Here is a 15,668-nt window from a genome sequence, read left to right as displayed (position 1 = left end):
AAACAGAGTACTTCTGGAGGCAGAGAAGATTGCTGAAAATGCTCCCCCACCCTGAGTGGATGCCGTTGCAATGGAGAAGCCGCCAGATGCATTAAGATTAGCCTCCTTCTGCAAAGACACAGCTCCTGATGAATTCTTGCTGCATTAGGATGTCAGCCAGTATGTTTTTACACTGTTTTATGTGTGCATAAACTTTCCATTTTATATTGCCTTAAATAAGTGGAGAAAGCACAGTATCATAAACTTTAAAACATATGGTTTACATGGGAATGTAGCAACTGTATTTTGTCTTCCTTTTGATTATTTTAATGAAAACTATTGCAATCTGTCCTAGGCACTCTATGAACTTCTCAAATGCAGCCACAATATAAAAGAAGCAATTGAGAGGTATTGCTCAAATGGAAAGGCATCTCAAGGTAAGACATCTTTAGTAAGAATTAAATACTTCAGATATATCCACATGCTGTCTGAAGTAGTCAACAGATGTATCGGGCGAGGCAAGGCTGTTGATTGTGTGTGTGGTCTCTGATTTGTGAGCCAATGTAGCTGTAATTACACAGCCTTCCAGAGACTGAGAACACCCCTGACTAACACAGCACTTGCATAAGGATGTCGCACTAGCACAAAGCTATTGTGCTAGCTACTTGCTCTCAGTCAGGAGGAGTTCATATTCCAGACTAGGGTTGCACTATTGCAAACATGCTTGTGCAACAGTGCTCAACTGCAGCACTTCTCCTTTGTTTTAAGTGGAACTTTTTGCAATTGTGCAAATCCCTGGAGTTTTTAGTGCAACTGTATGATCATCTTGCACTAATGCTTTGCTTGTTGTGCAAATACTTCATTAGGGTGTTAGCCAGTATCTTTTCCCATTATATCATTTTGCATAATATTCGGGTGGCTGTTATTGTATCTTTCTGATGGCAGCTAATCAGTCTGCACTGCTGTCATCAGGGATGAGAAACAGGGGTAGACAACTTGCTGCTAAGTGGCAAGGTGCAGAAATTTGTTTGTGCACCTTGCCACTTGGTAAGTTATCAACTCCAGTTCTTCATCCCTTATTACAGCAAAGCAGACTATTTAGCTGCCATTAGAAAGACATAAGAATAACAACTGGAATAATTTGTATAATTATAAAATGGAAGAACATACTCAGTCTCTGGAAGGCTGAGTGATTACAGCTTCATTTTCAGTCTGGTGAAATTTTCAGAGACAAAACATGATCTCCTTGCCTGATACATCTGTTCTCCTACATCAGATTACATGTGGATGTCCTTGAAATTCAAGGCTATTGCAAGATGACAAAAATCATGAAGAAAATCGTTGTGTGAATCTATTGAGTTCATTACTTTTAGTTCTGAAGAAAACTGCTTTTGAACAAGCTGGAGTTCAAAATAAAATGGTTACTTTTATTTTATTTATTTAAATTTTGTATTTATCTACCACCTTCAACCTGTCGATTTTAAAACATTTGCCACAAGTAAAAACATACAGATACATCTGCCAACTTTTTTTTTAATGTTGAGAGGAAAGTTCTGCAATTGAAGTAAAAACTTAAAGATAAATTATTTTGTGGTAATACAAATTAGATGTATTGTGTCCTGCCTTGAACCTTTTCTAAAAATCAAGAGAAGTACAGTGTAAATCCCAGATAACTAGCATTTTAACTAGTTCTAATAGGCGAGCATATATTGAGAAATACAAGTCTGCTTAGCATTATAAGGAAAGTAAACACAGTTGTGAGTCGTGCCCAGATACTCAAGTGCAGTAATGGATGCAATTCTGTGTGCGTATCCAGTCTTCACTGGATATGAGTTCCCCCTTCCCTTGCAAAGTAGCTTGTGGCACTCTTATTCTAAGTAATCCACAACTAGAAGCCCATGTGGGTTGGGGCAATTGTCTTTGCAGTGCTGGAACCTCTAGGTTTTTGACTAAAATATCAATCTTTGTTGCTCGCGCTCTTTCTCTCTCTCTCCCTCTCTCTGAAGAAATGACAGCCTGGACAGAAGAAGAATGTAGAAACTTTGAACATGCACTTCTGATTTATGGGAAAGATTTTCATCTCATACAAAAAAACAAGGTAAGCTGATAAACAAATAAATGAGGCAAATAGCACTTAAGTCATTTTAAAATCTTAGAAGAAACTAATTAAATTAGATGTAATGTGTAGAGTAACATAAACAGCATATTGTTACTGACTAGCCATTTGCATGCTAATTTTACAACAAACATTGTAAAGCAGCTCATTTAGTAAATGAGTCAGTGTGTTTATCTCTGAAATAGTCTGCAGCAGAATGTCAGCACTTTGGATGGTTATACTTTAAAAAAACAAAAAACAACAACAACTTGCTGCTGTGTTCATTTAGTTTCTGACTAATTTAGTCCAGTCTTTCCTTAGCTACAGGGACGTGAGTGCCTTATATGATCAATGACTTCTGATGCTTTTGTTTAGAAATCAAATAGTTTATATTTGCAGATTCCAGAGTGTTTGATGGATTGGACAAAGTGGATTCTGGCCTATGAAACATTTTCTCAGTAAATTAGTGTTTCAGGATGCCACAAGACTCTTTGTTAGTATTTGTTGTACACCCGTGAATGGAAATAACATTTTAGATGGTGTAGAAATCAAAAGATGAGACAGAAAAAAACAGTGAAGCATAACCAGAGGATGATCTTCTGAACATGTAGATCATGTCTTGGCACAGCTTTTATTCTTTTAGTGTATTATTTCATCTGTTAAGTTTTATGTTCTTGTATTGGTGCCCCTTAAACTTGTTTTAAATAAAGGCTGACATGATGTGGAGTCCAGCAGAGCTAGAAGGCTCCATGTCCGGGCTGCAGCAGAGCCAGGAGGCAGATCCAACGCTTTTAAAAACTAGTGGCTGCGCAAGCAGCAAAACCACATTGAGTCCCATTTGCAACAGTGGGAATTCATATGAGGACACTGCTTGCACAGCTGTGTTAGGGTTGCCTTCTGGATCTGCTGCAGCCCCGATATGGAGCCTTCCAGCTTTGTTAGATTGTGCCTCATGTCAGCATTAAGCATGCATTAGAACCTGAACACAGATTGAAGAGGCAGTGGGCTGGTTCAGAAGTCACATGGAACTACAATTAAATCTTGGTTCCACATGGCATCCCTGCGCTTTGGGAGCATGCACTCCCTGCTTCGCCTACCCGCATGAGCCTCAGAAGAATTCTACCTCCACAGCATCCAGTTGTGGTTAAAGACTAAATCGACCAGTCTTGCTTTATTATTTAACTAAGGGTCCATATGATGTCTGAGCCAGTACCATAGTGCTTTTAAGTCTAGAAGGAAGGAAACTGTGTTTCCAATCCTAGAACTGTGCATAAACATAGGAGCCCCGTGCAGACAGTATTAACTGTCTGTGCAGTTCTATCTCCTTTTCTGTGGTTTCCTAAACACAATTTTAAGTTCCCACAGACAACCAGGTAATTGGAAGTTAGCAAGCTTACATGCAGTCAAAATACTTCAGAAAGTAAATCTAAAATAATTATCCTTAGACTGCAATCTATAGATTAAATTCTTTTAGGTACCTACTCTGTAAATATGCAAGATGAACTAGGATGTGAAGCTTGAGAAAGAGAGATTAGTTAGGCTACCATATTATTGTTAAGTGTCTGTGACCTTAGTCTCTGAAAAGACTCTTGTCAGTTTCCTTTTTTAACAATAGAGAAAGGATAGGTAAGCATTTGGATTTTTCTTTCAAGTAGCACCCATTTTCTTAGAACTAAATCCTTTGTACAAAGTTCCAAATATAAGCACACTTTTATCTGAATGTAGAGGGATGATTATGTATTCTGGGGCTGGGGAGACCAAATCCTTGTTCAGCCATAAAACTCCCTGGGTGGCTCTGGGCCAGTCACTTTTTAACTTGGCCTAACCTCACAGGATAGCCACTAATGGCGTAGCGGCAAAATGCTTGACTAAACAAGCAGAAGGTTGCGGGTTTGAATCCCTGCTGGTACTATATCAGGCAGCAGTGATAAAAGAAGATCCTGAAAGGCATCATCTCACACTGCATGGGAGATGGCAATGGTAAACCCCTCCTGTATTCTACAAAAAGAAAACCACAGGGCTCTGTGGTCGCCAGGAGTTGAAATAAACTTGACGGCACACTTTACCTTTAACCTCACAGGGTCATTGTGACTAAAAATATAACCATGTATACCACTCTGGAATATAAATGTAAATTAAAAAATGATGATAAATGTCCTTTTGGTGGAAAGGTTAAAGGCTTTTGTTAGACATGCTACATGCCAAATTAAAACTAGTATAGAAAACTTGCATTTCAAGCAGTAAATCAATTCCCCTCAAGCTTCTATGCTGAAGAGAATTGAGGGGATTGTGGTTGTGCCACCCATGTGCCTTTTTTTTTTTAAAAAACAAGATCCCCGCCCCAAGAAGCTCACAATTTAAAAATAAGTACAAGGGAATCAGCAGAAGAAGGGGAGGGGAGCAGGCTTAGGGAGAAATTGGGGAAGAATATGCAGATCTGGATCGAGATCCATAAGTATGGACGGTTCTGCGCCTGTGCAGGAACCACGCAGTAGCAATGCTGCAGCTCGTCGAGGCTTCCAAGCCCCACCTACAGTGTGCTATTTAAAGGCGGGCTGGGTGCCATGTTCCTCAGTTCTTTTTCCGACCGCTGTAGCGTTTGGACCTCGGTCTGTCACTCCTCGTCAGAATAGTTCTTCAGCGTTATTCTATCTTGTGAGTTCATCTTCTTTTTTTAAAAAGGGACTGTTATTTCAGTATTTGACCTATTTCTGGCTGATAGACAACAATTGGCATTTTTGACCTTTGGAACAGACTTGGCTTACGCGTGTTGCCCATCGATATGGCTGAGGAAAAACGGAGCTTTAAGAGGTGTGAGGGCTGCAAGGCAAAATTCCCTTCTAAACGTCTCCATGAGTTGTGTCTCATTTGCTTAGGAGAAGAGCACAATGTGTCTACTTTCAAAATTTGTCTGTCTTTTTTCTGAAACACTCGCAAGAATTGGGCACTTCAGCTTTGTGCCGCCACTTACAATGATGTTTTAAGCCCGTCGACTCTGGGCGAACTGCGCCTATCAGCTTTGTCTTCAAAAACACCACCAAAAGCACCTTCGACGTTGAGGACTCACAAGCCTTCGCCATCAACTTTGACAGCAACACCTTCAATGTCGAAGGCTTCCAAACCATCAACATTGACTTTACGTAGTCCAAAGCCTCCTTCTGGTACATATTCTGGCTCGGCACCAAAGCCCATGAGGTCCACAACTAAATGATTGACCACTGATCCTTCAACACCCAAACCAAAAAAGCCTAAAACAATTGACTTAACATGAAAACAGACACTGTCTCCATCGAACCTACAACAGCTACCTTCAATACCAACATCTAAGTCGAAAGCTGCCCTCGACATCGACCCTTCCAAGTCCTCAACTTTGAGGAAGTCACCAATACTGACAGATTCTCTAGATGCCAACAGCCCTCCGACAGCAATGCGGTAAACATCAAGGGCTCACTAATTGTTTCCGGCACCGATGCCGGTGACCTCATCAGCGCTGTCGATGCTGACTGAACACCAACGTGATGCTCTATCGACACTGATGAATCTGACACCACGCTTCCCACTCTCAGCATCGACTTTACATACACCTGTGCTGTCGACATCGAGACAAGTCTCACCACGGTGCCAAATGCCAGTGCCTGCATTTGATATCGACAACAGGGAAGAAGCAGCGGACAGAGATGCCGGCTTAGAGCCTACAACCACACTCATGTTGTTATTGATTCTTCTCTTCTAGTACCCGATCTACATCGACATTCAAGGGGTTTCTCCCTTCAAGTACTGAGGGATCTTGCCTATGTTCATCAGCTCCACCAGCTCATCCTCAGACTACCTTATCTGCTGCTCACCTAGAAAGCCTTTCAACCTGGAGTTCTTGTAGTTTCTCCCATGCATCAGCAGCTGGCACCACCCTTGCTATGGCATCCATCGGGTCTTGTTCCCCTGGTGCCCCATATGATTATCAAGGGGAAATACCATGGAAATCCTTTGCACCAAGGTCATACAATCCAATTTCTTTCTCACTACCAATTGCCACCCTAGCAAGTAGAGATGCTCCAAACAAACCTGTTACATTTGCTTCTGAGTCAACACAGATCCTAGCACCAACTGGAGTGTCTGAAGCAATGCAGACAACCCCTCCACCGCTCAGGGTGATAGGTACCCAGACACAGGCACAGTCTTTACCAATAAGATCTATTACAGAAACCCAAATGTGTATTCCATCTTCTCCAACTGGATCTCCATCAGACCACCATGGATCCTCTGATTTTGAATCTGATCCTGAAGATGCAGATAGCTTAGTGAATCCTCCCACTGATGATCTACCCTCCACATATGTTTCTCCAAATGAGGAGATGAACGCTTACCATAAGCATGTTAAGGGTTATGGCAGAAGCTTGGATTTGAAGTCTGAGCTTTCCACAATAGACAACCCAGTATATAATGTTATGGTCAGATACTGCAGGCCACTCAGCCCATGGCTCTTCCTGTTCTGCCTGTAATTTTCAGGGCAGTGAAGTGTGCTTGGGAGGTATTACACACATCCACTCCTACCTCAAAGAGACTAGATAATGTATATAAGAGAAAGATAACACTTACCTTTTAAAACATCAGGCACCAAACTCCCTGGTTATTGACTGCACCACCTTGTCAAAATCGGGGAGATGGCACACAACTCCATCTGATAAGGAAGGAAGGAAATTAGATCTAGAGAGAAGAATTTACTCCACTAAAATAGTCCATTAAAATAGCAAATTATTCAGCCTGCACGGCCAAGTAAAATCACAGCTTATGGGAATCCCTTCAGAGAGACTTGAATAATTTCTCACCTGAAAAATTCAAGAGAAAATTCCAGCAAACATTAGATAAGTCAGCTGAACTTACTAGACAGTAGTTATGCATAGCAAAACATCTTGCTGAGTCAGAATCTCACTCCTTAATGGCAGCTGTCACACTAAGAAGACATGCATGGCTATGGTCTACAAATCTTCAAAGTGACATGAAGGAGAGGACTGACCAACTCCACTATGGAGCAACTTTAAAAATCCAAATTCACTGCAAAGGCTTTTACAACATCTGCTTCTGCTTCTTCATACAGCACTAAATATCATCCTTATTCTAACAAACAGAGGCCTCCTTATAGACAACAGGAGTGCCGTGATGATAGAAAACAGTATAATCCATATGATAAGCGTCTATACCAGGCCTGCTCAACTTCGGCCCTCCTGCAGATGTTGGCCTACAACTCCCATAATCTCTGGCTATTGGCCACTGTGGCTGGGAATTATGGAAGTTGTAGTCCAAAAACAGCTGGGGGGCCTAAGTTGAGCAGGCCTGGTCTATACCAAGGGAAGGGCAGGAACAATCGGTCCCAACAAACCAAGCAAGCAGAACCTCAGAAGCACCTTTGAGGTACAAGACCGCCCACTGACACCCCCTAAACTCCCTCCAACTCCCACTAACAGGGGCATTGACATCTTGGCAGGCAAGCACCTTCAGCAGCCTCGCAATTCCATCTCTTCCACCAATGCCCAACTCCACCAAGCTGGTACTCCATGCCCCTGCATGGCTCTGCATAACATCGGAGCGCTGCATCCTCAGGAAACGCCATAGAATTCAAGAGAACCCCATACTTTACGGGAATGAAGCTCACTCCATGATCCCTGTCACTGCAGGAGGAAGTGAAGGAGTTATTAGAGAAGGGTGCAATCACCCCTGTGCGGTGGGCACACAGACAGGAAGGTTTTTACTCCCACTATTTTCAGATCCCAAAATGGGATGGTGGAATCCACCCCATCATGGATCTACGCCACTTGAACAAACTTGTTCGTGTCAGGAAATTTTGTATGTTAATGTTGCAGAACATCCTACTCCTTCTCTATCAAGAGAACTGGCTTGCAACGCTAGATCTGAAAGATGCCTATTTTCATATTGGCATAAGGGAGCAACACAGGAAGTACCTACATTTTACCGTAGGCAAACAAGTGTACCAATACAACGTCTTACCCTTCGGACTTTCCATCGGCCCAAGGGTGTTTGCCAAATGTATGGCTGTTGTGATCTCCCACTTGAGGATGCAGGGAATTTCAATCTACTCCTTGGACAATTGGCTCCTGATGTCCAGGGACCAAGGAGATTTACTTTCTCAGACACAATATGTTTTAACTCTCCCCAGTACATGTCATCAACTACATCAGAGCTGTATTGAAACTAAGAGAGCGTACTTACTCAGAGAAAGGTACAAGTGCATCAGAGACCTGATCCAGGTGTTCCAGCAACATCCATCACAGCCAGCTCAGCTAATCCAACAACTCCTGGGCCTTATGGCATCCTGCAACACAGCAATAGGTAATGCACGATTGAAAATGAGGAAGTGCAACTTTGGTTTCTGTCAGTTTTCCATTCAAACTAAGACAGCCAGTGCAAGCGTCCAGAAATACCATCACAAATACTACGCTCACTGTCTTGGTGGTTGAATGACTATAATCTCCTAGAGGGGGTTCCTTTCCAGACTGCATCACCATCAATCTGGTTGCCAACAAATGCGTCTCTGCTGGGTTGGGGTGCCTGCTGCAAGAACCATCAATTCAAGGCAAGTGGACCCCTCAGCAGGCCCAATTGCACATCTACTTCTGGGAGTTGCTGGCCATTTTCCAGGCAATGAGGGCCTTCCTACCACTACTACAAATACAATTGGACAACACCATGGTCCAAGCGTACATCATTCACCAGGGGGGAACAGTGTCACGGACCCTGTGTGCTCTCAGCTTACAACTATGGCACTGGTGCATCAGGCATCAAGTATTTCCAGTAGCCATACACATAAAGAGCCTGGACAATATCCTAGTGGACGATCTAAGTCGCGTATTTGCACAGCAGCAGCAACACAAATGGGAGCTCAAGACAGAATACATTGCTTCTCTTGTCGACCTATGGATGAGTTCAACCATATTTGCAACTTCAGAAAACACGAAGTGCATTTGCTTTTGCTCGGGGGTGGGACACGACCCTCAGTATCTAGGGGATGCTTTCCAGGTGGACTGAACTTGAGAGACACATACATGTTCCCATTCTGATAGGCCAAGTGGTGACGTGTCTCCTGGCTGCTCCTACATCCTGCATCCTAGTGACTCCATGGTGGCCAAGACAACCATAGTTTCCACTGCTACTCAAACTTTCGGGGAACAGTTGCCATCATCTGCTTCAAAAGCTAGATCTCCTGTCCCAGGACAACAGACTTATCTTCCACCCAGACGTACTTACACTCCATCTGACGGCATGGCAAATTGTATCCTGAAAACATCTTGCTTAACCAAAGAAAGCCCTCCACTTAGACGTAACTACTTTGGAAAATGGCTGCGTTTTAAGACCTATGCCAAGGCACATGGTTTTCTAGCAAAACAGGCTACTAGTAAAGACATACTCCTCTATCTAACCACATTAAAGACACAAGGTTTGGCTAGAGTGTCCCTGATGGTCCACTTGGCGGTACTCTGTGCCAAACACCCGGGATGTGATGACAAAACTCTTTTCTCTCACCTGGATGGTTATGCTTTTCTGAAAGGACTTACGAATGTGTACTCACCTATTCGTACTCCAGTAGAGCTATGGAGCATTTCCTTGGTGCTCTCCGCTTTGACTCATAGCCCATATAAGCCTATGGCTACTGCTACCGCCAAGCTTGTGACTTTGAAAACAGCTTTCCTGACCATATTACCACTGCAAAGCATGTAAGTGAACTTACAGCCTTAAGGATTGATTCCCCTTACACCAGGATTTATCCTGATAAGGTGCTGATGTGTATGGACCCTGATTTTTTGCCCAAAGTGGTGACCAGCTTCCACCTCATTCTTCAGGGAACCATTTACACCTTTAGAATGTACAATGCACTCTCTGGATGTACACAGGGCACTACCTAGTGCGTTGTACTACCTAGCGTGTACCAAAGACTTTAGAACCACTAAGCACCTGTTTGTGGCCTACAAGGGTCCTGCCAAGGATGCCAGCATATCCAGACCAAGAATCTCCAGCTGGCTGGTCAAGCTCATCTTGCTGACCTACAAGTTGCAGAACATAAATCCACCAGAAGCAATCAAGGCCCACTCTACTCGTGCCTATGCTTCATCGGCTGCACACCTATCGGGGGTAACTTCACAGACATCTGCAAGGCTGCAACATGGTCCACAGAGCTACCTTTCATTAAACACTACGCCATAGATGTGTGCTCTGCTGCCAAGGCGAGCTTCGGGAGAAGTGTTTTAAAGCGGGTGTTAAAATACTGAACCTTGAACCATGGGGAGCTAGCTAAATGTCCATACTTACGGATTTCGATCCAGATAAACAGGTTGCTCACCTGTAACTTATGATATGGTAGAGATCTGCTAACACTGCTACCACGTGGTTCCTGCGCAGATGCAGAACCCCCCCATACTTATGGATGTTGACAGATCTCTGCCAGATCATGTTACAGGTGAGCAACCTGTTTTTATTTCACTTGCATGTACTTAAGCTTAGTTACAGCAGAGAATGTGGACTAGGATTAGGCCAAAGACTTCATTGAGATTGTGGGGTTTGAGAAGGAATTTTAAGGAAAAGAGCAGGCATCATGGTTGGTATGTTGGTTTATTCAGTTTATATAACGCCCTTCCTAAAGTGGCTCAGGGTGGTTTGCATTAATATAAAAAACACATAATTAAATAATTAAAATTAAAAAAAAAATTTAAACCAGATTAAAATTAAAACTAGATATCATTAAAAGCCAGGCTAAAAAGATGGGTCTTTGAGGCTTTCTTTCCTGAAAGCCTCAAAAAATCACTAAGCATGGTTTTCACGTGTTTAACCTGGAATCATTCCTAGAAATAAACTCAGTCTGCTAGTATTTTATAGATCAGTAAATCAGTAAGGATTTATCACAGAGACTTGAGTGTGTTAATCCCTCCTCTTTTTTTAGGTGAGAACCAGAACAGTTGCTGAATGTGTCGCATTTTACTACATGTGGAAGAAATCAGAACGATATGATTATTTTGCTCAGCAAACAAGATTTGGAAAAAAGAGGTACAACCACCATCCGGGAGTCACGTAAGTTCAAAGACCTTAGAATATTGCTCTCGCTCTTTCTCCACTAGAATTTCCTAACATCTTTGTTGTAATATTGCCCAGATTCTATGTCTTCAGAATATTATCATGCTTCCAGTTGGAGCCAATTAAACAGTTTTAATATGCCATTATCATTGCAGGGACTATATGGATCGGTTGGTGGATGAAGCAGAAGCTCTTGGTGGAGCTGTTCATTCTTCAGCCATAACGACAAACAGCAGGCCAGAGCCCATTCCTGACCAACAGCTAAGCATCCTGAACTCCATTACTGCCAATGATTTGACAGGTAAATCAAAGGGTGCAGGAAAGATGGCATGGGAAAGGGAAGAATCTGTATGTATAAATGTTCATGCCGCAACTGTATATCAGGCTAATGGTGACATCTTGTACAAAATATTTTCTTCTCTTCCAGCACTAACCAACAGTGTAGCCACAGTCTGCCATTCTACAGATGTGAACTGCTTAGATGATGCCTTCCCACCTCTGGACAGCTTGTCCCGAACAGCAGTTAATCATGTGCCTGTCGTAACAGAAGATCTGCTTAACTTGCCTAGTAATGGTGAAAGTGATTGTTTTAATTTATTTGAAACTGGATTTTATCACTCTGAGCTAAACCCAATGAACATGTGCAGCGAGGAGTCCGAAAGGCCTGCCAAGAGACTAAAAATGGGGATTGCAGTCCCAGAATCCTTCATGAATGATGTTTCTGTAAATAACTTGGGCGTTGATTTTGAAAATCACACGCACCATATTACCAGTGCCAAAATGGCAGTCTCAGTGGCTGACTTCAGCAGTCTATCTGCAAACGAGACGAATGGCTTTATTAGTGCCCATGCATTACACCAGCACACTGCCCTCCACTCAGAATGAATCCAGCAGCCAAGCGAAGAGATGGTGGACACTGTTGGCAGTTTGTGGTAAACTCGATGGGAACGATCAGGTTTGCTTAGTCTTTCACTGGAAGTTTGAACTGTATGACATCAGTGATGTCTTTATGTACAGAACTATATCTTGATTTATCAAGAGTAATTTCATTTTTTCCAATCCATAGATATGGAAACTTCATACAATGTTTAGCAGAGTTTGGGGACTAAGAGAACTCTGTGGTGCAGCTTTAAGCTCTGCTTCCTCTTTCTTAAACCTGTAGACAGAGACTGCTGTCTCAAAACCAGCACAGAAGTTCTGAACTGATTGGAGTGGCTTTTTAGTCTAAGTTGCTTCTGCCCTGATGGATGCAGTGGAATAATGATTGTTTACAGGTACCAGTTCTGATCCCTGCTCAGTGTAGCATTTTTTAAAAAGCAGGGAAAGTTTTCTTTAATTTTAAACTGCACAAACACACAAGGATATTTTTAAATGGAACCTTCTCTCATCTATTATACCAGAGCACTTCAGTTCACGAAACAACAGGTTCACCTTGGATACTAGCACAAGGGACTGTAGGAGCAAGGTCTGAAGACACCCATTTGGATTCTCTTACCAAATTACAGGCTATGGCTACCTTACACAGAGATGATTATACTGTCCAAAGGTTTCTGTGTACTTCAACCTATTGGCTGAACTGATGTGGTCTTTTGTTGGAGTGAGGGCGTGTCCACACTTCTAAGGAGTAGGATGTTAAAACATCATCAAGCATTATGTAACTTTTCCTAAGGCCACTGAGAGATAATGGTACAGTCTGCACAGCTTAGGTTCTACCACTAATGGTTTACATCTTAGGACTCGCCTTAAGTTCAGATTACTGCAGTTCAAAGTGTTAAAACTTATGAGGGACTTTAGATTCACAGATGATGATGATTGATGATGATGCAGTAGAATCTTGAAGTATATATAATTGTTGTTTCAAGCATGGACCTGTTTTTCTTTCTGGATTGACAGAAAAGTTCAAGTGCATTTTTATACTCCAAGAGGGTCCTTTTGTTAAGGCTGTTTTATGTGTTTGTTTTTGTTTGTTTGTTTTTGGTAAACTTTCACAGATGAAGATTTGTGAAAGGCCACTAGAGCTTTTGCTTTTAAATGGCTATCAGTTACAGTAACCAGTAAGCTTTTGGTTATGTGCTCTGAATGATATCAACTTCTGTCTTACAAAAATGCTGAACTTTCTTGTAGTACAATTGAAATGCAGTAATACTTGTCTTGTTTTGCACTGGCCATTACACGTATTTAATTTTCTTTAAATAACTGCATTTTTTAAAAAAGGGCAAGTTTTTCATAGTGTTGCTAATGATTTCACCCTTGCACTGCATAAATAGAAAGCAGACGCCTTAGTTAGTACTTCAAAGGGAGGGTATTTATTGAACATACTGTGAACTGCATTGACATCTGAAGTTTGAGATGCAGCATATTGCTGTGTGTTCTTCACAGCATTGTAACAAAGATGGCTTTGAAGAGTTCGACACCATAGCACACATTTAACTGTTTTTCGCAGCTTAATTTAGCACAGTGGACAAAAATTGGTGGTGATGACTTGTTATACACCCGCAATCTGTAAATGTAGCAAGTTCACAGTCAATAATGGGTAGCCTTGGCCGTGTGTCGTATCCTGACATTTAAAGCCAAATTGTCAGCTTCCTGTTGCTGTGATTTGTGCAGAACTCTGTACCTTGTTTCTTTTTGTTTCTGTATCAACACATCTTACATAATTTTGTAAGATACTGGCCATATTTTTTGTTATACATTCATGTTTATGGGTTTACAGTGGCTGGTCTGTATAAAAATCATTACACAAAAATGTCTGAATGCTTATACCAGTTGCACTTAAATGAACGCACCCATTCTCATTAGCTGATGCAGTACTATGTTCAGTTTATCTATGCATTGCTGGGGTCTTAATGAAGACCGAGACAGTCTAGTTTCTCGTCTAAAGTTTTGATTGTCAGCAAGTTGAATGGACACTTTAGCTATTTAATAAAGACTTTTGACCAAAATTCTGAAAATGGTATGAGAGAACAATGAATTCCAGCTAGTTTTAATAGATTTTTAATTGCTGATCTAATTTAGCCTGTTGGCTAGCTAGCTGGTAATGTTTACTTTTAATTCCTTGTTAAAATGAGGCAATAATTTGCAAGATTATGTAAATATGTACATTCTGCATATCTTTTTAGATATCTATTTCAATATTTTCTGACTACTTCTGTGTATAGTAACATTTTGTGCATGCTTGATGTGACATTCATAAATTTGTACCACTATGACTTTATTCATGTAAAATAGCTATTTATTGAATTTTTCTTTTAAAAGCTGGACTTAACCTGTTTTTTTCTCTGTTTTTAAAATTTTAATGGAGAACTTGTACTGTTTACAAAAAGAGTTGTGTTTGAGTATGAAGAATGACAACATTGCAACCATATGAAGAAATCTACATTGCCTTGTTTCTTAGTGGATGAAGCACAATTCTTCTAACAAACTGTGACAACTTCTCCATTTTTGCTGAATATATTTTCTCTCTCTCTCCCCACCCCCCTCCACCGAAGAACAAACCAAAAATCCATCATGGGCAATTGCAGTTTGGTAGTTGTATCATTTAACTACAGGGACTCTGAAAAGGATAGCTGATTCACTTAGAAGTGTAACTGGTGCTGTGATTAGAGCAATACTTTTACTTTCATTAGTCATTTCATCCTCTCATGAACAGCTTTTTAAATGTTTGTTTTTCGTCATGGTCAAATTGCTGACTTTACTTGAAGGCTGTACAATACTGTCTGAAGTATACTAAATTGTGTACAATTAGGTTGATTGTGCAGTTGTTTCCTTTTAGAACTGAGATTCAAAAACCATACATTAATTTCAGTTCCAGTAGAGTATTAGTGATACTATTTAATTTAACCAAAGTTTTTAGTGGATATTTCAACTTTGAATGTAAACTAGTAGATAAACTGACCAGTAGAAGACTCCGTTTGCCCAGTGTTACAAGCACATTGTTTATAAATGGAAAACTAAATTTTTACACAACATCATGTTATGATTTTTCCATTGGAATGGGAAAATGTTCCAGTTACTGTCTAAGAACAATGAAGAGGTCTCAAGTCCTCCCTAGAGCAACCAGTCATTCCTAGATTCAGGTTGGTATCCCCTGTGCATAATGATACAAAATTAGTGACAATCGCAACCAGTTTTAGTATCAGATCTCCAAGAGGAAGTTGCTATTGTTGCATTGGTTTTAATATTTGTACATAAACACTGATTTTTTTAACATTATTTTGTATTTGTTGTACTTTAATACCTGGTGTACAGTTCCAGAAATAAATGTCTGGAAACCTTTTTTCTTCCTGTGAAGGTTTTCATGCCTCTGCAACATTATTTGTTCAGTATTTTTAACACACACAGGGTTGGGGTTTTTTGGTGGGGGTGGGGTTGCCTTAGTTTTCAGTTGGTCAGAACCCAGTCAATAAGGAATGGAAACAGAGTAGTGATACAGATTGGATATTGCCCTTGTACAGGGGCATAGAGGAAAGAGTATGGGGCCTGGAATAAAAGAAATGGGCTCTCTTCAGACAAGATA

General features: G+C 41.2%; 1 protein-coding gene across 7 annotated transcripts in view; it reads left to right on the top strand.

Moving 5' to 3' along the window:
* The window catches only part of MIER3 (MIER family member 3), a 30,053-nt gene extending 14,625 nt beyond the window's left edge, over window positions 1-15,428 (top strand). For all 7 annotated transcript variants that reach the window (XM_053301027.1, XM_053301029.1, XM_053301031.1 and 4 more), the window contains 5 exons: window positions 335-416; window positions 1,986-2,077; window positions 11,022-11,149; window positions 11,308-11,453; window positions 11,580-15,428. In XM_053301027.1, the coding sequence (XP_053157002.1) occupies window positions 335-416; window positions 1,986-2,077; window positions 11,022-11,149; window positions 11,308-11,453; window positions 11,580-12,037 (906 nt within the window). In that variant the 3' untranslated portion in view covers window positions 12,038-15,428. The remainder of the gene's footprint in view (window positions 1-334; window positions 417-1,985; window positions 2,078-11,021; window positions 11,150-11,307; window positions 11,454-11,579) is intronic.
* Window positions 15,429-15,668: the final 240 nt, after the last annotated feature.

The sequence above is a fragment of the Hemicordylus capensis genome, chromosome 2 (genome assembly GCF_027244095.1).
Source record: "Hemicordylus capensis ecotype Gifberg chromosome 2, rHemCap1.1.pri, whole genome shotgun sequence".
Classification (NCBI taxonomy): Eukaryota; Metazoa; Chordata; class Lepidosauria; order Squamata; family Cordylidae; genus Hemicordylus; species Hemicordylus capensis.
Note: the sequence above shows the minus strand (reverse complement) of the source record. Positions and strands in the feature narration are given on the sequence as shown.